The sequence below is a fragment of the Rhineura floridana genome, chromosome 15, assembly GCF_030035675.1.
Source record: "Rhineura floridana isolate rRhiFlo1 chromosome 15, rRhiFlo1.hap2, whole genome shotgun sequence".
NCBI classification, from domain to species: Eukaryota; Metazoa; Chordata; class Lepidosauria; order Squamata; family Rhineuridae; genus Rhineura; species Rhineura floridana.
This window is the reverse complement of record NC_084494.1, coordinates 4,229,125-4,255,805: the sequence shown is the minus strand read 5'-3', so window position 1 is coordinate 4,255,805 and position 26,681 is coordinate 4,229,125. Positions and strand designations below refer to the sequence as shown.

Sequence of the window (26,681 nt, the reverse complement as noted above, 5' to 3'; positions counted from 1 at the left end):
AGACCATTGGTCCATCTAGCATAGTACTGTCTACACTGACTGGCAGCAGCTCTCCAGGATTCCAGACAGGGGTCTCTCCCAGCCCTACCTGGAGATGCTGGGGATTGGACTTCTTCATGCTGAAGTAGTATAAGTCCTGAGGATACAGTATCGTGTACTTAGAGCTTGCACTGAGCTGTTGCTCAAGAATTCAGTGCTCAGTAACGTAAACCAAGTTTCCCATTTCCTTTGCCTGGGCGGTTTCTGGCATCTGATGCATGAATTGCCGTGTGTCCTGGACAAGACACCTGCATCCTGTCTGAAGCCTTCATCCTTGCGCTACAGTTCAAGGGCTAGTAATGTGAATGCTGCTTCTGCAATACAAAACTCATGACCAAAGCACTTTACAGACACATTTTCCTACTCTTCTATTTTTGTAGCCTTATGCAAGATGCCCAACTGTTAAATTGCTGTTTGAATTTCTAAATATTTCAGCGTTTCCCCACAGTGAGTTCTGGAACAGAGCAGTTAAAACAAGTGCAATCAAGAAGAGGAAACAGCTGTCATTACTGTTCCATTCTAAAATTGGAAAAAGAAGGAGCAATAGCGCAGAGCAATGCCAGTTTGGTAGTCCTGTACGGAATGGGTTGGGGTGTTATCTGATTGGAACCTAGTGGAGACTGATCTCCAGTTTGGGATTCTGGTGATGTGAATAATTGGCTCTTTGTGTCCCAGACTTACAGTGATGAGGGCATGTAGAAAATAATACAAAAGATGCAATGGAAGATCTCAGAACAAACTGCTAGAATGCTGATAAGTGTGACAAGAAAATAAGGTGCAAGACCTGCTCTGCTAGATTAGTCTAATGTAGGAGGTAACATTTTGTTTCCCACAGCGGCCACCAAATGCCTCTAGGAAGCTCACACGCAGGGCAGGACAGAATGACTGTGTAAAGCATTTTTACCCTGCTCTTAAGCCATAAAAGCTCCCAGAAGCACCTTAAAAATATCAAAAGAGCCCCTGCCCTCAGGCTTGCAATCTAAAAGACATGGCACAAAAAGAAAACATTGGAAGGAAAGGGAGGGAAAAGCAAACTTGAGCGTTATTTCTTAACAGACAGGTTAAAATGAAAATATTTCAAAGAGAGGAAGAGCCAAAAGTTGCTGATTTTTCAGTAATGCTGATGGAGAGGCCCTGCAGTCGCGTCTCTCTCCTCCAGCCTGATGGAATGGCTGCTGTAGCCAAGGAAGGAGCTGATGGAGCTGATCTTCCAGCAGAGCGGATGGGTAGGACCTGTCTCTCTACCTCAGCCTGATGGAATGGCTGGAAGTGTGTTGGTAGTAAGTGGCCTCAGGACACAGTGTTGAATTGTAACTGGAGGTGGGACGTTTGGGAGCTCCCCGAGTGTGATCTCAAAATACCTTTGCTCCCACAATAAAATCAACAGTGAGATCCTTCCTAGCTATTATTTCATGAAGAATTGAACATGTTTTTTTAAAAAATCAACCAACAACTTGATACTGTATTTAGTGAAGTTGCTTTCCCTAGAGTGGCAAGGTGGTCTGCCATTTCTAAAGAGCTAGATGAGTACTTGGCTTTGAAATTAGTGTGGGGGTGGTGGTATTCAAACGTCAGAAGTGAGCAGGGAGTAGTAGCCATGTTTTGGGAAAAGTAGTTGTTACTGCCAGTGACAGCAGAGGACTTCACCAGGTGACCTGGGAGCGCTCTCACCCATGTTGACAATAGCAACGGCCCACTGTCTGGCACCTCAGTGAGCCAGTTGTGCTATGTGTCAGAGCTGTTTGGAGCAGCATTGCATCGTGGGCCAGGTCCTTGTGTGAAGCACCTCACATATAGACTGGTCACCAGAAATACTGAAAACAGCATGATGACACCCCCCTCCAATATTGAAGCACTCTGATTGCCTTTCATTAAGCCAGGAATAGGCTGAGGGACAAGTCAGTTTATAGCAAGGAGGTGAACGTGTATCTAGGCTTAGTTTTAAAACCAACTGCTGCACACTCACAACAGCCTAATTTCAAAGATGTTGCTAATGCAACTCCCAACTTGCAGACTTGGACTTCAAGCCTGCTTGCTCCAAAGCAAAACTCCATCATTTTGAAAACTATAGTCATAAGGTATCAAAATGCCATACGTAAGGATCGACTTGAAGGCAGTACATTTACATTTTCTCCTGCAGCCAGGCGTGCGTGCATGTGCTGGAGTGGGGTGGGTGGATTGCTTTTATTTTCCCTGAACTGTAGCTTGGCTTGCTTGCTTGAGTCCTCTGGAGCTGGGCCTCTGTAGGCATCTGAAGCTCTCAGCTTGTGGCACCTCGTGATTTGGATTGCACAGAGGGATCTGGGAGGAGCCTTAGGGAATGGATATTTGAGACTAGGAATTTTGGTTCTTTTCAGCTGTATGAGTCTGTCTGGCCTGTGTTTTCCGTTGTGCCATGTGAAGAGACAGCAACCTCTTGAGCTTTCGTTACAGCTTGATGGCTAAAGGTACTTAGTTGGGTGGGCATGGATAGTAAAGTTGATGATCCTAGAATCTGGAGTGCAAGTCAAACTTTCCTTTTTGGGATGAGAAAAAATGTAAATGTCCTGCCTTCAAGTTGATCCTGATGTATGAATAGGGTTTTCATGAGGCTGAGAGGCAGTGACTGGCCCAAGGTCACCCAGTGAGCTTCATGGCTATGTGGGGATTTGAACCCTGGTCTCCGAGGTCATAGTCCAGCACCTTAACCACTATGCCACACTGGCTTTCCTGAGGATGAGAATGGAAGGCTAAAAGCCTTGCGGCAAAGGAAGGGAAAGCTGGGTAGTGCACCTGCTTTGCGTGCAGAAGGGCCTGGGTTCAATCCATTGCATCTTGAAACCGGAAGAGCCAGTCACTGTTAACCATACTGAGTTACGGGAACATTGGGTCTGACTCTTTCCAAGGCCGTTTTCTATATGATCCTAAGGTTGCTTTGGTCTCCCCCCCCCCATCCCAGTTTTTAATTGGGCTAGAGAGAGACACACAAACACACACATGAGTTCAGGTTCTCCTCCTTGGCTGCGAAAGAGAAGCCTGGTGAAGCTACCAGAGTGTACTTGGTTTTTGTAGGATAGCTCATCATGCTGCTCTAGACAAGCACTAGGTGTTTGTGTCCCTGCCTGCTCCTCACCCTTCCTATGTCTCTTCATAAACATACTCACTTTTTATTTGAGGATGTTTCACACGACAATAAAGAAAGCAAATAGCAATAAATATACAGTCCACCCAGGCACAGTTGCTTCTGTACATGCAATCAGGAGGGGCACAATGACCCCAAGCAGATAAGGATCTGTGCAAAACATTACAAAAACCAAGCCTCCAGCATTCTCACAAAGAAACAGATCCTGTGAATCTCTCCTGGAGGAGCATCCAGCTTCTCACAGGTGAGAGAAATTCTGGGAAAGCAGCTGTGGCTTGCTAGTCTACGATGGCTGCTATAAATTGCTGTGTGTGTATTTTTGTTGGGCACCTGATAGTGGTGCAACAGCAAAGTGACTGCGAGAAGTCAATGGCCCTAAGAACAGACATGCAGAAAACTTCCTCTGTACCTGACTCCACTTGCTTTGAAGCCTTGACGCATTCTGCATTGCAAGTTTGGGCACCTTGAAATACAGGACTTCCAGATCAAAAGATACGCAAATAACTGCTCAGGAATGACACTCCTGATTTCATTTATTTCATTCGATTTTGGAATGCTTTTTTAATTCCATGTTTTCAGTCTCAAATGTTTTGCAAGGGGGGTGGAGAAGTAAACATGAATACTCTTGCAGTGAAAGGCATGCAGTGGTGGCAGGCTGGGACGTTTAAATCGGAAGAGCCGCTGGATTCTGGGCACGTTAAGTCAAGCTGACATACCTGGAGAGTAAGTCAGGATAGGCTGGAGCAAGGAGCTCCACTGTGGGTGGGGTTTGGGAGGTGAATCACATTTCTTGTGGGAAAAAGAAGGTGGGGTTTGGCTCTTTGTTCTAGAGCCTGGAGAGCTGGTCAAACAGGAAGAGCTGATTTCAAATTGCAGTTGTACTACTGGAGGAGGAGGGTTGATGTTGAGAGGCAGGCAGTGCCTAGAAGACGCATAAAATAGGTGGATGGTCAAGAAGTGCCAAGGCTGCTGCAGTTGCGGCAAGGCCTGCTCCCAGAGACTAGGCGAGGACACGGAGAACTCGGATATGTTCTGAAGCTTTGATGGCCTGATCCCAAACTGCAAAGATGTGTTGGCTGGGTAAGTTGGTCCCTCTCCAAGGTCAAAGGCAAGGCACAGGGCAGGGCATACCCCAGACATTTGGAAAGGTGGCAGTGTAGAAAAAAAGGCAACACCCCCAGGATTTCTTGCAACAGTGGGAAGCATGCTGGGGTGGAACCAAACAGCCTGAGAGGTTTCGTCCTGGGGCTGATGAGATATCTGGAGGGCACCAGGTTGGTGAGGGCTGTTCTTTGGCATCGAAAGGGATCCTGGATAACACTGATCACACATTGTTTCTTTGACAGCCCTAAACACCACTCTTGTGCAGCAGGGTTCAAGGCAAAGCAATAACTATTATTTCGTTTATACAGCGCCTTCAAGATGCATGGTACTTTCCAGAATAGGTCACGGTCCTTGCCCCAAGGAGTTGACAGTGCTGACCATCTTTCAGCCTATGCAGAGAGTTTTCTGCAGCACAGGCTCACCACAACCCTCCAACCCCACATATCTTGATGTGGGTGGGGAAAGGTGAAAAGGGGTGATTTTCCAACAGGGTTGAACATTGCACTCTCGTCATACAAATAAGGCACCTGCCAAATTTGGAGACTAAGAAAGGGGCTGAAAACAGTTGTTATACTCCTCTTTTTTTCTTCAAGAGCCAAAGTCCCAGGATTGTGTACATAATGACACTTGTGTACATTATGATACTGATTTGGATTGTGAGCATGCAACAGAATGCCTCTCTGCTGTGGCTTGAACCTTTACTCAAGTGTGAATCATTACTAGTCCTAGTTTTGGCATCCAGTGTTCCAAAGGTGTAAGAATTAAGTTTTATTTATTTATTTTTTTATTAAATTTCTATACCGCCCCATAGCCGAAGCTCTCTGGGCGGTTCACAACAGTAAAACTTCAATATACAATAAGCACAACAAAACTATTTAAACATACTAAACTATGAAAATACTGGTATACTAAAATGCTGAATTAAAATGTTAAAAAGTTAAAACATAGATGTTAAAATGTTAAAATGCCTGGGAGAAGAGGAAGGTTTTAACCTGGCGCCGAAAAGATAGTAATGTTGGCGCCAGGCGTACCTCAACAGGGAGATCGTTCCACAGTTCGGGGGCCACCACTGAGAAGGCCTTTTTTCTTGTTGCCATCCTCCGAGCTTTCCTCTGAGTAGGCACCCGGAGGAGGGCCTTCGATGTTGAACGAAGTGTCCGGGTAGGTTCATATCGGGAGAGGCGTTCCAACAGGTATTGTGGTCCCAAACCGTGTAAGGCTTTATAGGTTAAAACCAGCACCTTGAATCGAGTGCAGAAACATATAGGCAGCCAGTGCAAGCGGGCCAGAATCGGTGTTATATGTTCGGACCGCCTGGTCCCTGTTAACAATCTGGCCGCTGCATTTTGCACAAGCTGCAGTTTCTGAACCGTCTTCAAAGGCAGCCCCACGTAGAGCGCATTACAGTAATCTAATTTAGAGGTTAACAGAGCATGAACAACTGAAGCGAGGTTGTCTCTGTCCAGATAGGGGCATAGCTGGGCCACCAACCGAAGTTGGTAGAAAGCGTTCCGTGCCACCGAGGCTACCTGAGCCTCAAGTGACAGAGATGGATCTAAAAGAATGCCCAAACTACGAACCTGCTGCTTCAGGGGGAGTGCAACCCCATCCAGGACAGGATAAACATCCACCATCTGGTCAGAAGAACCACCCATTAACAGCATTTCAGTCTTGTCTGGATTGAGCTTCAGTTTATTAGCTCTCATCCAGTCCATTGTCGCAACCAGGCACCAGTTCAGTTTTAGGTTGGTATGAGTGTGTGCACACATGCACCCCCCAAAAAAAAATTCGAGATGGCTTTACTTATTTATTTAAGGCGATTATATATGGCTTTTCAGGCAGACCTCACAAAGCGGTTTACATAAGATTATTACAGCAGTAAGTATTGTTTTTTAAAAAACAATGAAATGGAAAGGACAGCTTGTCTGTTTAAGAAGCTGTTACTGCTTCTTCTCATTCCCCTCAGGGCAAGATGGTTTGGGTAGAGATGTGACAGTTGGGGGAAAGAGGGAGGCGCCCCACTATGGCAGCTGAATGGTGACAGTTCCTCCACTTCTTTCTTCTCTCCCCTCAGGGCAAGATGGTTCTTCAGATTAGACTCCAAAATTCTCTAAAAGCCAGTAAAGAAGGTTCCTGGCAGAAAATTAAAATCTCTTTACTATCCCAAGGAGCATAGTGTGGTCTAGCAGAGCAGCTCCTCAATGTATTGTTTCAGCAGCAGCACTGGGCTCTAAGCTTTAGGGTCCAAGGTTTTTGTTTATATGTAATGTAATATGGAAGTGTTGTGTGATGCATCAAGATGCATCATTAGAGATTTGCCTCAGGCTGGCCAACAGAATAAAAATTGAATTCCTACTTCCTTCCTGAGCTCTTTGTGGTGCTTCTTTAAAAATAGTTTTATTCAGAGTATTTGGCACACATGGGACTTTGCAGATTTTCATGAGCCACCACCCTCCCCAGAAGATGGGCACCTGCCCCTAAAGTGCTCAGTTGAAATGTTGACAAGTGAAGAAAGTGAGGGAGGGATTGGAAGAGACTGTGTTGCCTGGAAAATTGCCTGTCCACAAAGATGATTCCCAGAAAAGTCCCTGGGACCACATGAGCAAAAAGAGAATCTCAACTGCTAGCATGTTGCATGTCTGCAGTGTTCTACCTTCTCTTCCAACATCACCCTGTGGGAAAAAGAAGAGGTATTGGTGGCTTGTAAACTTTGGGATGCTGTAGCAGGACTATGATCCCACTTGCCACTTTCTGTTTAACTAGTGGTTAATCTTTAAGGACACAGCCTTGTTTTCAAAGGAAATGCCACATTATTGGGACATCCTTATGGCCCTTGAGTCAACATCCCTGATCTCATCTGATGGTGTGAAATTCTCTCTTTGAAAATGGCTGGCTCCCTCTGCCTGGATCTGTGACCCATGACCCCCTGGATCTGGAGAAAGTCTGCATCTTTCTGTCCTTTTTCTTTCACAGCTGTGGGAAAGAGGAGCTTGTCCTTTGGACAGCCAGCAGCTGAGGTTACATCCAGGCCTTTCTGCAAGAGAAGTGCTGTGGCATGGCACACCAGATGCCAAGGCTCAAAAGTGGTGCCTTCTGCCAGGCGCTGGGTGGGGACTTGCAGTTACACAGAGCCACCCTGTCACCTGATGCAGAGCAGACCATTATTTTTCAACCTTGGCTCTTTGTATGCTGTTGGACTACAGTTAGCCACTGGCTAAGCTGCCTGAGATGATGGGAGTTGTAGTCCAACAGCATCTGGATACCCAAGGTTGAAGGCCACTGGCCTAGTCCATACCTAGGCCTCTGGGAGACCTGTCCTGCCCCGCCCCACCATGCCCCACCCCCAAGAGGAAAAAATATGCACACCGTGTAAATACTATTCAAGTGAGATAAACAGTACAGGGGAATGTTGAGAATGATTCCAAACTTGTTCCTGCATCTGAGCTTACAGTTCTCAGTTTAACTTACCCCATTACCTTTGACTCTTCTAAATGTTAATCTCTTGTGTTTGCCTCCTCCCTTCCCAAGCAATTGCTCTACTTCTGGGGAAGGAACTGGGTCTTTTAAAAGTGCCCTTCTTATTATGCACTGCTCTGGCATTTTTCAGTAAGCTAAATGTTATAATTCTGTATCTCCAGCATCACACCAACAATCCTGCAAGGCAAATGGTTGTTAATGGGCAAAGATGCAGGGGGCTGGAGCAAAGCAAAGGTGTAATTTTATAGTGCAATTTAGTAATGCATTGGATTTTTTTTAGTCTCATTTCAATTATTTTATCCAAACATATAATGGAAATACAAAGTCACAATTAAAAAATTCAAGTCATGTTATTTTAAAAAACACCAATAGTCCATCAATCAGCAAAACATAGGTCCCCTAAAAACCTTCTCCCTAGGTTTCCAGGATTTTCTTATTCAAAAAATGTTCTGGCATTATCTAGCTTGGAAGCTTCCGTCCGCCTGCCTGAGCCTCACAGAACTTGAGAGTTAGTATTATTTATTTGTTTGTTTATTATTTGATTTATATCCTGCCCTTCTTCCCGGCAGGAGCCCAGGGCGGTGCCCCCATGGAGACAGCCCAAGATGTAGCCATCCAGTAGCCTCCTGTGTCAAACCTTTGGCCCACTTGGCTCAGGGTGGGGAACCTGTAACCCTCCAGGTGCTGTTGGACTACAGCTCCCGTCATCCCTGGCCATTGGCCATGCTTGCTGGGGGCTGCTGGGAGTTGGAGTGCAACGGCATATGGAGGGTGCCCGGTTGGGTAAAACACTGTCCTCCTCCTCTCCTGCTAGCATTCAGGGTCACCCAACGAATAACATTTGAGTTCCAAATGGGATTCCCCAATAGGAACTCAGGAAGGGACCTTCCTCGTAGCAAGTCGGACCCTTGGTCCAATTTGCTCAGTATTGTCTGCACTGACTGGCAGCAGCTCGCAGGAGTCTTAGGCAGAGCAAGGAAGAATCTTCCTCACTGGAATCCTTTCAAAGGTGATGGTTACTCTCCAGCTGTCCTGTTTACATCCTCGTTTTCTGGAGGATACTATGCATCCCTATGGTAACTATAGCTGAAACCCACCACAGACATTGCAAATCAAAGGGTTATACCAAATCTGTAATACCTATGGTTTATCTCCTTATTTAAAGTATTCATATCCCATCCTTTAGGGTTTAGCCTTCACAAAGAGACGTGCAACTGAGGAGATCCAAGTAAATACATTCAAACAGTAAGAAACATAAGAATTCCGTCTCATAAGGAAGCATAAATCATCAGGAATCACTGACATAACATCAATTGGTCCAGCCCAAAGGCGATGGCCTGGCTAGGAGGCAGGGCAGGCAGTGGCACTGCGTCCTGCCTGAAAGTTGCTTGAGAATACTGAACCTGCTGTGTCGTGCATGGCTTGCCTCAAGGCTCCTGTCGGCTGTATGCAACTGCCTGCTTGCCTGCACTTCCAGTTCCCACTTTCTGCTTGAGGCAGATGTGAGTCTGGATTTGGGCAGCCTGCCATTATCCCACCAATCCATGGCACCAGATTGCTAGGCTCTGCCTCTAGCTGTACCATCCTGCACAAGAGCAGGAGCACATGGTTCCAGTCCCCGTAGCCACACCCCCAAGGAGAGTTCAAGAAGGCAGACAGCTGCTGTGTTGATCCACTGATGTGTCTAGTGTAGATATAGCACAGTCCCCGTGTTATTAGGATGAGCGTGACTTCAATCCTGGTCATAGTTTCCTGGGAGTCAGCTCCCTTAAATCCAGGGATGCTTACTCCTGACTGTATAGATTCAGCTGATCAAACACACTGAGCTTTAGCAAAATATCTTCAGTCAGCCGAAATGCAGCCTTTCATTTTAAATTGGAAAGAAGTGTTACTATTTTATCTGCAAGCTGTGAAATAGGAACTCCATCAAAGGAAAGGAAAATATCCAGCCTCTGCTCAATTATTTTCCTGCTTCTCTGATATTTGCTATGGTTAATATATAACAACCTTTTTTTTTCTTGTGGAGGTTGGTGCTGTTTTTATGTTTTATGTATTGATTTGTTACATTTTGATGGACATTTTTAACATTTGCAATGTTTTAAGCTGCCTAGATTCTGCCCTGGTTTACAAATCAAATAAGTAAATAATAAAACTTGGAAGCCTCCTTATCACCTCATTCACTTGCCAGAGTAAGGAAAATCTGTCAGTTACCCTGGCATTCCAGCAGATGACATCACTGCTCCTGCTCTGCAAAAAGTCCTGTAGCTGCACTCTCCTACCTTCCCCTCAGCTGTATCTTGGCACAAGAATGTGGGGGGGGGGAGAGCTCACACAGAATGCTAAAAGCAGAGAGGAAGAAGAGGGGGAGTGACAGACAGGAGAGAAGAGGGAGGATGCTGGGGGGATTTAACAGGCATCTGAACTTCAGATATGACATGCTTGAAAGGGTCTAAGTTGGCAGTGACTGACCAGGAAGTAGGTATTGGGATCATCTGGGAAAACTCAGTGAAAACATTGTAGCATGCACAAGTTTGGCGGGGGGGGGGAGGAAATTGCATGCCAGAGATTCTTAGGAAAGGATCAAAATATCGTTATGCTTTTATACAAATCGGCCACACTGAGTGCTCAGTCTACACGGTTCTGGTTGTCCCCTTTCAAACAGGATATGGTAGAATTGGAAAAGGTGCAGCAAAGGGCAACCCAAACCATCAGGTTACAATGTTTGGGATTTTTTATTTTAGAAAGAAGAGGGGTGAGGGGCTGCTCCTAAGTTAGTCATAGGCATTAATTTCTACTCTAAATAAATAGTAGTTGAATACAACCCAATAGGTATGGCATGGAGAGTGGGTTTTCCCCTCCTTGCTCACAACGCTAGAACTTGGGAACACTGTCAGTAAATTCAGGATTGCAGAGCCAGTGTGGCATAGTGGTTAAGGTGTTGGACTACGACCTGGGAGACTACAGTTCAAATCCCCACGCAGCCATGAAGCTCACTGGGTGACCTCGAGCCAGTCACTGCCTCTCAGCCTCATGAAAACCCTAGTCATAGGGTCGCCATAAGTCGGAATGGACTTGAGGGCAGTACATTTACATTTTAGGAAAAGATGAGAAAAGGTCTAACTTCACACAATACATAATGGATGGAATTCTCTGCCCCAGAGCATTGTGACAGCTGCTGGGCCAGATGGCTTTAAATGGGGATTAGACAAATTTGTGAAGGAGGAGAAGCCTACCAATGGATATTAGTTACAATGGCCATATAGAACCTCCAAGTTTGGAGGTAGTCTACCTCTGACTGTCAGTTGCTGGGGAGTGCCAGCATGAGAGTGAGCGAATGCCTTCCTGCCTTGCATCTGGGCGTCCTGGGGAGAAACAGGATGCTGGACTAGAGGGATCTTCTTGGACTCATCCAGCAAGAGGTTCTGATGTAAAGAGAGGACCTTATGTGTATTTTGGAAGGAATATGTGTGTTGAAACTTATGGAACGCCCTCCCTAGTGAGAGCCAGCTTTCCCCCCCCCTACCTGCAGGGGACAGCTGGATCTCACAAGGGAGGGCGTTCCAAAAGTTGTATCCCAAGTGTTTGGGATGTGAAGACTGTTTCTGTAGGCTCCACTGCTGCTTTTAACTTTTGATCGTGTGTTTTGTTAAGGGCCATTTTAACACTTGTTATTTGATTGATTTGTGTGTGCTCACTGTGGGAGGAAGGACCAGGTATTAGAATGATCATTTTCTTACAGCTATGCTTTACTTTCTAACATTCTGTGTTTTTGAAATGTTGTTCCTGCTCTGGGTCCACATGAGTCAGTGGCTTATATGGTAAACTCAGGTTGTAAACACACTAGTCGTCAGAGCAAAGCATTTCCATTGGCCACACTTGGAAGGGGAATGGGTCAATCTGCCGATCAGTTGCGAAATCTCTTTGAAGCTGAATGAAATAAGAAGAAAAGCACTTGAGCTGCTCCCACCAGATTTTACAGTAAAAAGGGTCAGGGTTTGACTAGTGTTGTGGGCCTCTGTTTTCAGAAGAGAGAAGTGGAGATGCACTGGAATCGGCAGAACAATTCGTGTGTTTCTATCCTCCATCGTGGAAGAAAGACTTTCCTTTCTCTCTTTCAGATGCCCTTGATTCCAGCAGTGCCCAGAAGCTCTTGATGAAAACAGGGCTCATCCTGATAGTCATTGGTCACCTGAACTTCATCACTGGAGCTCTGGTTCATGGGACAGTCCTGCGCCATATTGCAAACCCTCAGGATGCCATTTCATGGCAGTATGCCGTTTCCAACATTGTTTCGGTGATCTCTGCCGTCTTGGTATGTGTTATGTTGCATGATCTTTGCTGGAGGAAGACTGATGTGTAATGTGCATATCATTACCAGCTCCCACGGCCCTGTCACCCTGTGGTGCCACACCAAGAAACAAACCTGGTCAGAGGGCAGGCAGAGAGGAGCAAGCATGGCTTTCACTGGCTCCCGTTAAGTTCTGTGAAATGCAATAAATATCCTACAGTTGGGGCACAGCTGGAACAGGGCACACTCTGACCTTCATTCCAGACAGTGAGGGAACTAGGAGCAGGTGTAGCTCATGCCCAAATGGCACCCCTGGATCAACCCCTTCATGGGCTTCCATACAAGCAACATAATTGCCGTTCGCTCCTGTGGGGGGGAAATAAAGTACTTTTGGGGCAAGGAAGTTTTTTTCTATTGAGGGCTACATTCTGTCAAGGCTAATCTGTTGGGGGCCGCATACCAACCATGGGCAGGGCCAGAACCAGCACTTGGTGGGGCTGAAGCCAAAATGAGGCAGGATGCCCTTTTCAGCTGTCTCTCTCTCTCCGTTAGCCCCCTAGGGTTGCATGCCCTGTTTAATTTAGGGTAATGCTGAGGGTGGAGCCCATCTGCCACCCGCGGGAAGGGAGCAACACGCACACCTCTGGTTCCTTGCAACACACTCTCGCACTCATAATAAAAAAATTTGTCGCTGAAGCTGTATGATTATGGGATCCAAAAAATCAACACAAGTGTAAGTTCTTGCCCAAGATTATGGATTCTTTTAAAAAAGCAACAACCACTTTGGTTCTTGGAATGAAAAATTATTTGTGCAAAATTATCAAATGTGCTTATTTGCATAAATTGTATCTTGAATACAGCATTTGGATTTTTGGGCTTGGCTTCCCACCTGTATGGCCCTGCTTGTAACCTTGTGGAACTTTTTGTGGTGCCTTATTTTCCTGACACTTGTGTTCCCTTTGCAGACTATCTCCTGTGGAATAGCAGCAATTGTGCTCTCCAGATATGTATCCCAGAAACTGCTGGTAAGAAACTTCTCTCTGGCGGCATTTTGGAGGAAAAGCATCTCCATTAAGAGGCAGGTCATGTTTCAGAGTAGAAGAGCCTGTCATGGTTTTCAGTTACACCTGACTGTTTGCAGGAGCTTGGACATTCAGGCAGGGAGCTCTCTTTTCCTTTTCCATTTATACCCCCTCATTACTATCAGTTCAGCTGTTTGCCCCACCCAGGATACGAGATGATGCCACGGAAAGTTCAATCACTCCAGAAGTTGTAAAATATCCCCGGTTGCTGAAACTCAAGAAACGGGAAGAGCAAAGTCGCCCGCCGCCCCCCCCTCTTCCCTCACGATGGGTGGTCTCTCTGATGTCTCTCTGACACCTTCCTGGGGTTGTTCTAGGAGGAACAAGCCCGCCTTTTGAGCAGCTTTCCTGGATGGTGCCTGTGCCACTTTGTGGGTGGATGTTGGGGGGGGGTAGAAGCCAGACTGCTGGGTTTGAGCTCTGCCTAGTTCAGTGCCTGCCATCTCCAGTTAAGAGAGCGCAGGCTGCAGGGCTGGAGAGCTGCTGCCTGTCTCAGGAGGCAAACCAGTGGTCTGACAGCTTCCCACTTCTTATGAGCAAGCCTGCCTGCCTGCCTGATTGCCTTGCCACGCCTTGCCTTGCCTCATTGCCAGTCAGGAAGGGAGCATTCTACAGAAGGGCATTTGAATTGCTTTTCAAAGCATCACTACCAGTGCAAGTGCACAAGAGTCGCTATGACGCTCATTTCTTGCTTGCAGGCTTCCCACGGGCACCTGGTTGTGAGACCAGAATGCTGGACTCGATGGGCCTTTGGCCTGATCCAGCTGGACTGCTCTTAGGATCCTGGAGGACACCTCAGACCGGGGGACACAGAAGCTGGGGGTTGCAAAAAGGTCTTGAGCTGACTGTGTCAAAATACGTTAAGCCCCCTTCCGACTTCTGGAGCAGGGGTGGGTGGGGAAGCCCAGGCTCAAGGGCTGAATGTGGCCCTCCAGGCCTCTCTTCCTGGCCCCCAGGACTCTCCTGAGGCCACACCTCTCACCTCACAAACCCTCCTTGAGTGTTTTTGGCCTGGCTGGAAAGTGTCCTGATCTCTGGCAATGCTTGCCTGGATGCAGGAGAGACAGGAGTGTGTGCCCAGGTGAAATTTCCTTTCGTTGCTGCACTCACTTTTGCCTCTGCATGTAGTTCCGGGAAAGTTGCCCAGAAGGGGATCGGGCCCTTAGCCTGCAAAAGGTTCTAGTGTGTGCTTGTGTGTCCTGAAACCTCACAGGTGTCCAGGGCTACCAGAAGATAAAGGAATGCCAAAGGCTGGCTATAGCATGCAATGTTTGTTCTAACTGCTGTCTGTTATATATAAAAAAACATTAATAGGTCACTGATAATGCAAATAGTCTCTGTCGCTGCAGTCCTGTGTGAATCCTTCATGGCACCATAATGCAATGCTTGACTTACTCTTAAAGCTTGGGAGCGCATCACCCAAAATGCAAATCAAGCTCTGAGGTCTGGAGCCAGCTTTGAGTATAAAAGTTAAAGCCATTTTTATGAGATTCATTCCAGACTTCAGTACCATTTATTGTAGGATTATTACAGTGACAAAGGCTGTTTACACTTGCATCATTTGTGGCAGCCTTCACCACTGTGGTGCCATCCAGATGTTTTGGACTAGAGCTCCCATCAGCCCCAGCCAGCACCTTTAAAACAAATGTTTGATGCTCCATCAGCTGTTTTGTGGTGGCTCGTTGAGAAGGCTCATTGTGTGCTGGAGGTGTATGCTTCCCCTTTGTTTTTCCAAAATCCAGTCCAGGGGAAAGCTCACCTGTGTGAGCCCCGTTGAAATTAAAGGGGGTCTGTAACAGCACAGGAGAGCAAGAATAGCTGTCCAAGGCAGCTTTCAGTGTGAGAAAGGGATTTTCCAACAGCCACTGAGATTCTGAGGCAGGATTTCAAGTTGGGTCCTCCGATACTGCATAGAGTGGGTTACGATTAAGTGGTTTATAAATCTTTCTGAATGAATGAATGAATACCCAGAGTCCAAACAAGCCACTGTCTTGATTGCACACACTGAAACAAACATTTTGCATGTTCCAGGGAGTCTTTTGGGTCTCCAAGAAACTGTACTCTGAGCTGACAGATGATGCAGCCCCATTGTGACTTTGGGTGAGAGGGATCTGGGCCGTCTGCCCTGAGTTTGGCCCCCTGCAAGCATAGCAAGCAATGCACCTGCCCTCTTTGGCTAGCAGACCCACAAAGGTGTTCTCTTCTTTGCAGAGATGGGCGGTTTTCTCCTTCAGCATCAGCAGCGCTCTCCTCTCGCTGCTCTGCTCGATGGGGCTGGTGGTTGCCATTGTCCTCACGTTTGCCAACAACGGGCGTGCTCTCCTGGCTCTGTGCACCTTTGGTGACGTGGACCTCATCCAGATCACACACGAGTGCCCCTTCGACCCTACCCGGGTCTATGTAAGTCTGGAAAGTGTCCACAGGGCTCCTGCCGCAAGGGAGCAGTGGCGGAGATGTGTCTTCCTTAGTGGTGTCTGTGAAAAAGTCTTTTAGTGTAGGGTTAGGGACTGTCCTAGGTCTGGTTCTCTTGTTTTCCAAGCAGCTTGGCATCTGGGAACCCTTTTGGCATGTTTTCCCCCCTGCTGAGGATCCTCTGCAGATTGTAGAAGTCTCTTGGATGCATTATAGGTTGCACATTCACTCAGCTGCGGCATATTGCCCCATATTGGATTGTAATATACTCTGCCCTAATTGCATGGGATGATCTGAGAATGGGGAGGTATAATGGACTGATGGCCCTTCTTTAGGATTTTTTTTGAGGGGAGAAGAGTAGGTCTAGATCAGCCTTCACTAACCTGGTGCCCTCCAGATGTTTTGGGCTACAGCTCCCACTAGCCCCAGCCAGCCAGCATGGCTATATCATGCTGCCACTGGCGGGAGCACAGCTGTGCTGGCTGGGGCTGATGGGAGCTGTAGTCTCAAACATCAGGAGGGTGCCAGGCTGGTGAAGGCTGGGCTAGGTAATCCATGGGCCCTGCCTTTATGATAGTGAGGTGTTGGCATTTGGATGCCAAAGAAGATGAAGGCCCCTTGTGCTCCTTCCTTCCTTCCCTCCCGTCTCCCTCCAGAGCTCTGCACTGGCCCTATGGGGTCTCTCCTTCCTCCTGGATTCCGTGGAGATCATCTTCAGCATTCGGTGCTTTCTGATCACTCTCACACTCCTGAATCTGAGGCTGTGTCACAGGCGGACGCGCAAGAAAAAGGTATGGCTCTCCCTGATCCGTCCTCCTCATTCAGGTTCTTGTCGCTTTTTATCATGGTCTTTGGAAAAGAGCTCGCTGTGTCATTCTCCCCCCCACAAACACCCTCCGACACTTCCCTGTCCCACAGGGATGGGACGCCTGTGCTCCTCCAGATATCGCTAGCCTACAACGCTTGCCATTGGCTGTGATGCCAGGGCCTGAGGACAGTCCAGTGCCATCTGAAGAGAAGCAGGTTCCCCACTCCTGCAATAGACAAAGAAAAGAGGGGTAGAACTGCAGTAGCGCAGGGTTGGGGAAGGTGTGGCTGTCCAGATGTTGCTGGGCTGCAACTCCCACCAACCCTGACCCGCTGGACACGCTGGAGGGCACTAGAACATCTGGAGGGCACTAGGCTGCTTCAGATTGTGGGTAATGTTTTGCAGAGCCTTGACACTGCGAAACCAAAGCAATTCCACAGAACAGGCAGGAGTCTAACTCTGACCTTCTCCTTGGATGAAGCAGAGACCTTGAAACTCCTGGATCGATGTGGGGGGCAGCTTTTGACAGGGGCCAGCTAGCTGCCTCTGGGAAGCCCAAAAGTCAGACCTGAGTGCTGTGATTCCCAGCAATTGGTATTCAGTTGCCACTGGTAACCTTATCCTCCATGAATTTGTCTAATCCTTTCTAAAGCCATTCGAATTGGTGGCCATCACTAGCTTAACTGTGTGTGGTCTGTGAAGACATACTTTCTGCCCTTCCTGTCTTGTGCATTAATCTTAGGACAGTTGAAGACTGAGGATGCTCAAGCTGGCCAAATAAATTGCTGTGTGTGTACATATATATGTATATACAGCCTGCCCACCCTCTAACAGAGCCTTGCAACTACTCTGGCTCCACACGTGTCATTGGCTGCCTTTCCTTAGGGTTCAGCCTGTGAGGTCTAGGCATGGTTTTGTGTGTGTGTGTGTGTGTGTGTGTGTGACCCCAAATGCCAGGCATGTTTCATGTATCATTGCCTAGACTTGTGTCTGAGATGGCATCCACTGAGTGGACATTTGGTCTTTGCTTTTGTCCAGAGCTGCAAACCCCGTTCTTTGGCTGATTTTTTTTTTAAAAAAATCCTGCTCTAGCAAGCAAAAGCCTCTTGAAATGGCTAACTGAAATACCACATTAATATATAAAATTAATCAAGATTAAAACACAGCAGCAATTTAATCCAGGTTATTTAATTTAGTTAAATAAATAAATGCTAAACCACCACCACCACCCACAGCCACTAAAATGTCTGAGTGTGAATGACAGGATGTTTGCTTGGTGCCCAAAAGAAGCCAGATGAGCTTTCCAGGGTCAGGGTGCCACAACTTAAAAGGCCCTGTCACTGGTCTTCACCTGCCTGGCTTCAGAAGATGGGGGATACTCAGAAAAACGCCTTTGAGATCTAGGCCCATGTATGAGGTACGATGCTTCCCAAGTCCTCCTGGGCAGCCTTCACCAACAATGATTCCCTCCACATGTTTGAATTAAAACTCCCATCACCTCCACCCAGCAAGGCCAATAATCAAGGATAATAGGAGCTGTAGTCCAAAGCATCTGGAGGACACCTGGGTTTCAAAGGTCAAAAATGGCACCTTCAGCTGAGCTCACTGGAGCTGTTTGAAGACTGGAGAGATGCACTTCATAGGACTGTTAGTGACTTAGCTGTCATTTTTGACTAACTGCAGTTTACTATCTTAAAAAGATGGATGATTGTCCATGGGCTCTGTTCCAACCTCTCATTGAGGTTTTAGTCAAAGGAACATGGTCAGATGATTTAGATGTCTGTTATCAGCTTTAACAAAACCCTGTGATCAGTTGAGACCTGTAGTAACAAGTCAACAAGCCAGCCCTTCCTGTCCTGATGGACCATGAGCTTATCTCCGCCACGTGCCAGTTATCTCATTCACATGGTAGAGTTGTGCCCAACACATCATATGATAAATATTATCTCATGCGTCTAGCCCAAATTTGGTTTGTTTTTGACCCCAACAATGAGCTTGATTTTCCATGAGATTCCCTTGTGTGGTTAAAAAAAAACTAATCTTGAGAAAAGGACAAGGGAAAAACAACCTTGAGGTGACTTTGCCATGCTGTGAAGGGGTTGGGCTGTTATTATTTTCAACCATTTTTCATTGTTTGATTTAAAGGTCTCACTGCAGTTCGTCATGGCCGAGAGCAGAGAAGTCTGTGAGGGCCATGATCTCCTGAGGTTGGACCACTTGGAGACGGCACGGCTCTAGAGGCCAATTGTTGTCACCCAGATTGCGACTGCTCTTGTGGAACCACCATAGACTCTCCCATGACACCATCCAGGGTCTTTCTCTGCTTCATTCCAGTAAACATGTCAGCAAACCGTTGTGCCTGCTCTGCTCTCAGCTGCCTAAAGCTGAGCAACTGATTGCAGGAAAGAGAGGACAATGGCCTCCCCCAAACCTTTTATTGCTATGCCTGTGCTGAAAAATCAGTCCTGAGCTCGCCTCTTCTCCAGAACAAAGGGAACAGCTGTGCTCAACTGGCTGCCATGAGCAACCGCAAAAACTCTATGGGCCGCTGCGCTGAGATAAAAAACCCTTGCGATGTGACGGTATTAGAAGCAAAGCCTGCCATGGGTGGGCTGATCTACGACTTGTACCAATCGGTGGTGTGCTTTTCTCCAGAGCGGAGGGGGTGACGATTCTCTCAGCCGTTTCCGGGTAGAAAAGTTGCCACAAGGTGACTGTAGCTATCTGGTTAGCAAACAACCCTCTTTGAGGAATAAAGTGGAAAGGACTCATTAATCAACAAATGCTTTTTTTGACTAATCGGGGGGGGCAACTTTTGACTGGAGGGACTGTCTTTTTTGAGGGAAGTTTGGTTGAGGAACCATTAATTGAAAAGGCATGGAAAATGAGCCTGCGGAAGGCTACATTTCCTTCTAATAAGGAGCAGTAGCATTGTGAAATAGTAAATTAAACGGATATTGCCACAGATATGTCAATACACAGGGCCATCTGTATTAAATTTAACAAACAATTGACTGGTTAAGAGGCAGCTGATCAATAAACCAAAAATGTTGTAAATCGGCCTTCGCCAGCCTGGTGCCTTCCAGATGTTTTGGATTGCAGTTGTCAGCTTCAGCATCATACCACTGTATGATGCTGAGGCTGATTGGGGTTGTAGTCCAAAACATCTGGAAGGCACCAGGTTGGTGGAGGCTGTTGTAAATGGTTGATGAGTCCAGTGGCAAGCGCCAGCACTTCCTGCCCCACTGGCCATTTCCTCTCGCCACTGTTCCGTTTCTTCTCCAACTTGGGTAGGTTGCATGGAGCACCATCAGGGCCCTATATATGCCAGTCCCTGGTTCTAGCATCTCACGATTTGTTCATATGGCATAACAACATACAATGTTAATTGCTTCTTGGATAGAGCTAGGGGCAAGCTTGTGATGATTCCTCCATTTAAAAAACAGTGGCATGAACTGTTGCCTTTTATCACGTTGTAGTTGGCTGGGAAGCCTGTGCATTCTCTCACCCACTCTAACTAATTAATCCTGTTTGCTATGCAGGTGAGGGCTGCCTGAGCGGTGCCCAAAGGAGTCCCCCCCCACCGCAAAGGAAACTCTGTGTGAGCCCCAAATGCTCACTGAAATAATGTGACAGAGAAGAATGGAGTTTGAAGATGGGGCATATATATGGGGTGGAGGAGGAGTCTAAAGCTGTCATCAGGACATGCTCTGCTTCTAGAAGTTGGTGGGGTCTCATCAGGGTGACCATTACACTTTCCAGAAAGAAACGTTCAACTGCTGGAAGACCATCAATGTGAACGGTCTTGGTGAACAGACTGACCTTTGATGTTTAATTAGTGCAATAATTCTCCTAGGGAGGATGAGGTTCACCTGGGCACTCTCTACCTCCTGCCTGCCCCCTCTTGATCTCACCTCTAGCCACAGCCTGAGAATCCCAGTTTTCGTTTAATGTGGACTTTTAACTCGATAATACTTGGCAATGGTTGCCCCCTCTCCCTGCCCAAGAGCAAAAATAAAAGCAAAAATATTAGTTATGTGTTAACTAAATGCAAGTATGCAAATGACTAGATGTTGATTGCCTGCTTCCAGTTTTTCCTATTTATTTATTTGCAAAGCACACGCCAGCCTCCCTGGATCAACTCTGCCACAGCCAAGCCCTTTGTGGCTTTCAGTATGGTCCTTGTCAGAGAAGTGAGGAGGCCAGACCTGGCCAGCCTACACAGGTAACCTAGCTGCCTGTGCCAGCTTCAGGCCTCTCACCTGTACTGCATTCAATGCAGCTACATCACACGCACACACAGTGAAACATGGAAAGTGGATGTGTCTGTTTATTGAGGCATGGAGACTCTCCGAGTACAAATTGAGTCTGAGCTGTGCATAAGGATGCCCCTGGGCCAAATCTCACCTTGGCCCAACACCCATTCTGGGCTCTCAACTGAGGCATCGTTCCCCCGCAGCCTTCAATCTGTAATACAGGGATGAGAATGTTGGCCCACCTTTAGAGGTTAAATGGTCATGTTCAAGAGGGATTTGGAGACGTTTTTATTTGCCTAGATCTTTGGAAGGGGATAGATGTTGTTAGGCAGTGTCTTTTTTTATTACTGTAGCTTTTAGTTGTTGCACACTGTACATTGTTTTATTTGATTTTATGTTGATAGCTGCCCTGGACATCTTTCAGGGAGGAGGACAGGATATAAATGTAGCTAATAAATAAATAAGGTATGTAAAGTGCTTTGGAGATGCTAAAGTGAATGGCCAACCTCTGGCTGGGGGCCCTTGCAGCCTTTCAGGGGCTGGTGGAGGGAAAGGCGAGACTGCCCAGGTGCTCCAGGGTGCACTCCCGAGCTGCAGGTTTGAAATGGCTATGGAAATGGGGTTGTGCTCTTGATTTCAGTGGGCCTGGCCTGGAGGTCTCCCTCTGCCCTCCCAGGGATTGTGCTGTGCCCCACAAACAAAAATGCAAGGAAGACGGGAGAGAAATGTCCCAAATAAATAAATAGCCCTACCTGCTATCAATATGTGATTCCCCACCAGGTTCTTTATGTTATGTGTGGCCATCTGCAGGGCATTTAGCTCAGCACCTTTCGGTGACACAGGATTGCTTGCATTCAAAGTATTGAAAGTATGAGACCGCACCATCTGAATTCAATGACAATCAGGATTGCAGGTGCTATGGGCCAAAACTACTAACTCTATGCTAGAAAGAAATCCTCCTGAATGCAAATTTCTGTATTTGTGCTTATTTTAATCAGCCTTCAGCAGCCTAGTGCCCTCCAGATGTTTTGGACTACAACTCCCATCAGCCCCAGATGGGGGTTGTAGTTCAAAACATCTGGAGGCTACCAGGTTCGTGAAGGCTAATTTGGGTTGAGGGGCCAGGAGCTACACAGAATACTGAGCAACTGACCATGGCAAGAGGACCTGCTCAGTGACCTCTTCCCTTCTCCTCTCCCTCCCGCTGCCTTCTGGGATTTCACTCCCACCTTTTCAAAAGTTTCTCCTGGCAGTCCCAAGGCCTGCTGGGCTTGCTTCAAAGCAACAGACACCACAGGATTCTTAGGAGACTGAACTGCACCCCAAGCATTCTGCTCTTGTAAATCAAAGACGCACACACACATAACACATGCAGCCACAGTTATAGTGCGCTACGAGCAAGCCACATGCACCACACTAGAAGCAGTTATCAAGTGAGGAATACATTTTGCAAAACCAAATGCCAACACCTCACAAAAAATGAACCTGTCTATTTGTCTCCCCTTTGTGCTGCTACCACCCTCGCCCCCCCAGGAGCCTCCTCACACACACACACCCAGCAAAGTAACAGTCAAACACAACGACAGTGTTCAGGGGAGGAGAAGGGAAGGGAACCGATGAGTCCGGAAAAAACCAGACTGGCAGTGCTGTTTGCTTCCTTGGGAACATGTCCATTTCTCCAAGGGGGGGGCAGGTAAGGGGAAGCTGGTCGCCTCCTTGGGGTGGAGCGAGGTTGCGGTGCTGTTTCGGAACGCTGCCTCCTCCTGCCGCACAGCGAGGGAGGTGCTCAGAACTGGGAGGCACTGCTGGGGTCACACTGCAGCAGCCTCACAATGGAAGGATCACTCTTTGCCCCCTTGATAAACTCTTCCAGAGACAGCTTGCCTGTAAAGGAGAGATGGGGAGAGCAAAATGAGTCCTCCCTTCAGAAGGGAGCCTGGAGCGCCTGCAAAGTAATGTGCTTAATTCTGGCTGTGGGAGACCTGCACCTGCTACCAAAAGACCTGAAATTCAATTAAAAATTAAAAATGCACCTGACTTTGTTTTCCTGGGAGACCCACTTTTTGCGGAATCCCCTGAGACCTAAGATTTCTCACATCCAGTGGTTTGGTCTGTCCCAGCATGCAGTTAAAACCTTTCTCTTTAGGCTGGCTTTTAATCGTCCAGCATCATAGGATGCACATGGAGGCATCCTTTCATCTCAACTCTTCTCTGCCTATGTTCTGTGGCTTTGGGCAATTCTACTCTCTTGTTCCTTGGCTTTACTTATTAACCATGTGATCCTTACTCCCTGGTATGTGGACTGCGGCCTAAATGAGAGCGATGAAGCACCCAGGAGGATGAAGGAATGAAAGTGGCACATGATGCAGTGACCTGGGGGAAGGCTTGTGGAACTTGTGGAACTCCCACTTGTGGGACTCCCTGTCCCTGGAAGCCCATCAACAGTCTTTGGTATACCCTTTTCGACATCCTCTTAAGATGCCCTTCTTCACCCAGGCTTTTGGGACCTTCCGAGACAAGGTGCTGGACAACTTCTACTATATCTGCTGCTATATTGTGACCGAGAGCCAGTTTGGCCTAGTGGTTAGAGTGCTGGACTACGACATGGGAGACCAGGGTTCGAATCCCCACACAGCCATGAAGCTCACTGGGTGACCTTGGGCCAGTCACTGCCTCTCAGCCCCAGAGGAAGGCAATGGTAAACCTCCTCTGAATACCGCTTACCATGAAAACTCTGTTCATAGGGCAGTCTATTTTTTATATTGTGATCATGAATTGTAAGCCTGATTCTAATGTATTTTGATGTACTGAGGTTGTATTATGTTTTGTAAACGGCTCTGTGATTTTTAAATTTTTACTATAAATACTACTACTGCTTTTAATTAACAAGGGAAGTCCAAGGAAAACAACTGCCAAGTGTTCTTCATCTTCCCTACATGTACCTGCCCCCCTGCATCATAGCCGGGGGCTCTCTTGAAATCAGCTGGGTGGTATTGGAGGAAATCTGCTTCTTGGCTGTTGTGCCTCAGACGTGGAACACTCTCCATAGCTGAGGGATGTGTGTCTGATGGGGCCAAAAGTTATTCAGTACATTTCTGTTTTTTCAGGTCTTTGAAAACCTTATTCATAGGGTTGCCATAAGTCGGAATCTACTTGAAGGCAGTCCATTTCCATTTTTAAATAGTTATAGGTCCAATAGGTTTGATATTGCAGATTTGGTTTTAATTCTGCTGTGATGCTCAAGCATTTACATTGCAACTTCCCATGTTAAAAACGCATTCAAACATGGCTTACAACATAGGTGTGCATATGTTTGTGTGCGTCATAAATATTTATCTATAAAAACCAAATTCTAAAAATTCCAGCCCATCCAAAACAAGAACAAAGTCAGCAAGTTATAAAAATTTAAAGCAGAAGGTTTTTTAAAAAAATATTTGGGTTATTTTATTTTTTGTTTTTAATTTTATTATTATTAGAGAGGCAATGTAGTGTAATTGTTAAGAGCGTCTGACTAGGACCTGAGAGACCTGGGTTCAAGTCGACACTCAGCCATAAAGTTCACTGGGTGACTTTGGGCCAGTCACAGCCTAACCTACCTTGCAGGCTTGTTGTGTGAATAAAACAGAGAGTTGGAGAACCATGTATGCTATCTTGAGCTCCTTGGTGGAAAAGTAGGACACAAATGTAAATAAATGAACCACCCTCACTATTTTTATACCTGAAGGAAGGGCACACATGCTTTAAATAAATAAAATATTAAAGCGCTTTCTAATTAATAAAAAATAATTGGGATGGAATCTTGTAGATCAGAGTTCCCCAACCTGGTGCCTTCCTGATGTTGTTGAACTACAACTCTCATCAGCCCACAGCTATGCTGGCTGTGGCTGATGAGAGGTGTAGTTCAACAACACCGGGGGGGGGGGGTACCAGCTGGGGAAGAGCTGCAGTTGACTATCAGTGGAAGCTCAACCACGTCACTCCTGACCAGGCACAGCCTTATCCTCCCCAAGATTTAGAGCAGAGTTGGCAAGCGTATGGCCCTGCAGATGTTGTGGGAGGACAACTCCCATCATCCCTGGCCACGCTGGGTGAGGCTGATAGGAGTTGGGGTTCAACAAGAGCTGGTGAGCCACGGGACCTCCATCCCTTGTGCAAAGTCACATTGACTTTAAAAGTTGGGCAAGTGAAAGCCTGCTGCGAAATGTTTCCCGTTATCCCTACAATGGCATTTCTTGAGCCAGGGTTTCTTTTATCTACACAAGTTGTCACCCAATGACATGGGAACACAAACAGCTGACTTACGCAGAATCAGACCCTTGGTCCACCTAGCTCAGCACTCTCTGCACTGACTGGCAGCAGGTGTCTGGGGTTTCAGACAAGGGACATTTCCCAGTCCTACTTGGGGATTGAACCTGGGACCTTCTGCAAGTAAAGCAGATGCTTCCACACTTAGCCGTGGCCCTTCCCCCACGGCAGGCCAGCCCCCAGTTTGTTTCACCTCCTCCCTCAGCCATCAACCTGCAGCCTTCCCAAACCACTATGCGGGTCGTTCCCCATCTTGACGCGCAGCTCTCCCCTGATGTATTTCATCTGCCTGCCTGCCTGCCTGCCTGCCTGCCTTTTTGTCTGAGCTCTGGACTGAGTGATGCGGGTGTATCTTCGTAGCTTCATCTCTCCTCATTTACCATCATTATTGGTATCCATCTGCCGGAAGATTTTTTCTGTCCGTTTCTCAGGTGTCGACTCATCTTCAGGCATCTTCATCACGGAGGAGACCATTTTGTAGATGGCCTGCAGAGAAGGAATGGGGAATAAATCTGAGACATAAATCTTGAGTTGCAGCCCTTTGGCGACAGCCAGTTTGGCCAAGCTATGCGGAGTCTCTTTTTTGGCCTGTTTTACCCCTCAGACAGATGCGAATGCCATAAGGACTGGAGAAAGTGGTTTGTCTTATAAGTGCATAACCACGGCCAACCCTCAGACGACTGAAACTAGGAGGCAAAGAAGTTCAGAGCGAAAAACCACCTTCTGTGCAGCTGAGTTATTTCAGATTTTAAGGCAAGGGATGCCAACATGGTGTGGACTACACTTCCCATCGTCTCTCACCATTGGGATGACAGGAGCTGCCCTCCAAAATATCTGGAGGGCATCGTGTTGTTGGCCCCTGTGGTAAGGGCTCCTGGCAACCCTACGAAGGTTCACCTCCCAATAAAACGCACAGGCAGGCATGTATCAATGGTGCAAGCCGTGCCCATAAGGGGGCTGCAATCTTTCACACACAAGGAGAGGTGGTGGTGATAGGATGCCACCAGCCGAGTGGGAATGTGCAAAAGAAAATCTTATGTGCATGGCTAGCAGCGCACATGGCATGGCTTGGTGGGGAGAGCCCTTCCACAGCCGTCTCTGAGCCTTGGCTGCATCTGAGCACGTTCAATGCCGGCATGGACCATGTTGATGACTTAGGACCACGCTAGTGCCATCTGCTCTGCTCTTTCTATCTTGGGTTTGCTTCAGCAATTTCCACATCTAATGCATATAGATTATGAGCACCCTGTCACACCCAAAGATCCCTTGCTCTAAGCCAGTCTTCCCCAACCTGGTGCCCTCCAGATATTTTCAATTGCAACTCCCATCAACCCCAGGTTCAGGCATCGAGTTGGGGAAAGAGCCTTCAAATGAGCAGTGGAAGCCCTCTGGCTAAGGGACAATGACAAATTGTTTCAAAGAGACGCTGCCCTATCTGCCCTGAGCACTCAAAACCAAAGAGAAGCAAGCAGAATGGACTTGATTAAAACAAACAGAAAAAGTGGCATTAAAAATAAGAATACCCAAGCTGCTATTTCCCAGGAGGCTGTGTAAATGGCCTGGTTGGAGAAATTGGTAATTAACATTCCAAACGTTTTTTGGGGGTGAGGACAAATCATGCAGGCAGATGGGAAAGTTTCCATCTCCCTGATCACAACCCTTGCACCATAGCTGCTCCCCCTCGCACCTCCTCGGTATGGTTGATCACCTAGGACAAAAACACCTCCACTTTGGCAGGGGAGTTGACTCAAGTCCATCAGGGCAGACCAACAATAAGAACAGCACCACT

At 47.1% G+C, this 26,681-nt stretch overlaps 2 protein-coding genes across 4 annotated transcripts in view; one reads left to right on the top strand and one right to left on the bottom strand.

The window, feature by feature from the left end:
- Positions 1-3,935: 3,935 nt before the first annotated feature.
- Positions 3,936-19,432, top strand: TMEM54 (transmembrane protein 54). The gene is made up of 6 exons (XM_061597963.1): positions 3,936-4,240; positions 11,860-12,053; positions 12,995-13,054; positions 15,323-15,511; positions 16,180-16,314; positions 18,477-19,432. The coding sequence occupies exons 1-6, from the start codon at positions 4,228-4,230 to the stop codon at positions 18,567-18,569; spliced, it is 684 nt and encodes a 227-aa protein (XP_061453947.1). The 5' UTR covers positions 3,936-4,227; the 3' UTR covers positions 18,570-19,432.
- A 1,174-nt stretch (positions 19,433-20,606) lies between these two features.
- The window catches only part of HPCA (hippocalcin), a 32,115-nt gene continuing 26,040 nt past the window's right edge, over positions 20,607-26,681 (bottom strand). For 2 of the 3 annotated variants that reach the window (XM_061597960.1, XM_061597961.1), the window contains 2 exons: positions 25,273-25,378; positions 20,607-22,471 (listed from right to left, as the gene is read on the bottom strand). In XM_061597960.1, coding sequence (XP_061453944.1) covers positions 22,374-22,471; positions 25,273-25,378 — 204 coding nt within the window. In that variant the 3' untranslated portion in view covers positions 20,607-22,373. The remainder of the gene's footprint in view (positions 22,472-25,272; positions 25,379-26,681) is intronic. The other variant, XM_061597962.1, reaches the window with a different exon arrangement.

What these genes read in the sequence shown, in the direction of transcription:
- TMEM54 (XM_061597963.1), top strand. An exon ending in ATGTATCCCAGAAACTGCTG is followed by an intron (nt 13,055 to 15,322) that starts GTAAGAAACTTC and finishes TCTTCTTTGCAG; the next exon opens with AGATGGGCGGTTTTCTCCTT. An exon ending in GGCGGACGCGCAAGAAAAAG is followed by an intron (nt 16,315 to 18,476) that starts GTATGGCTCTCC and finishes TTTGATTTAAAG; the next exon opens with GTCTCACTGCAGTTCGTCAT.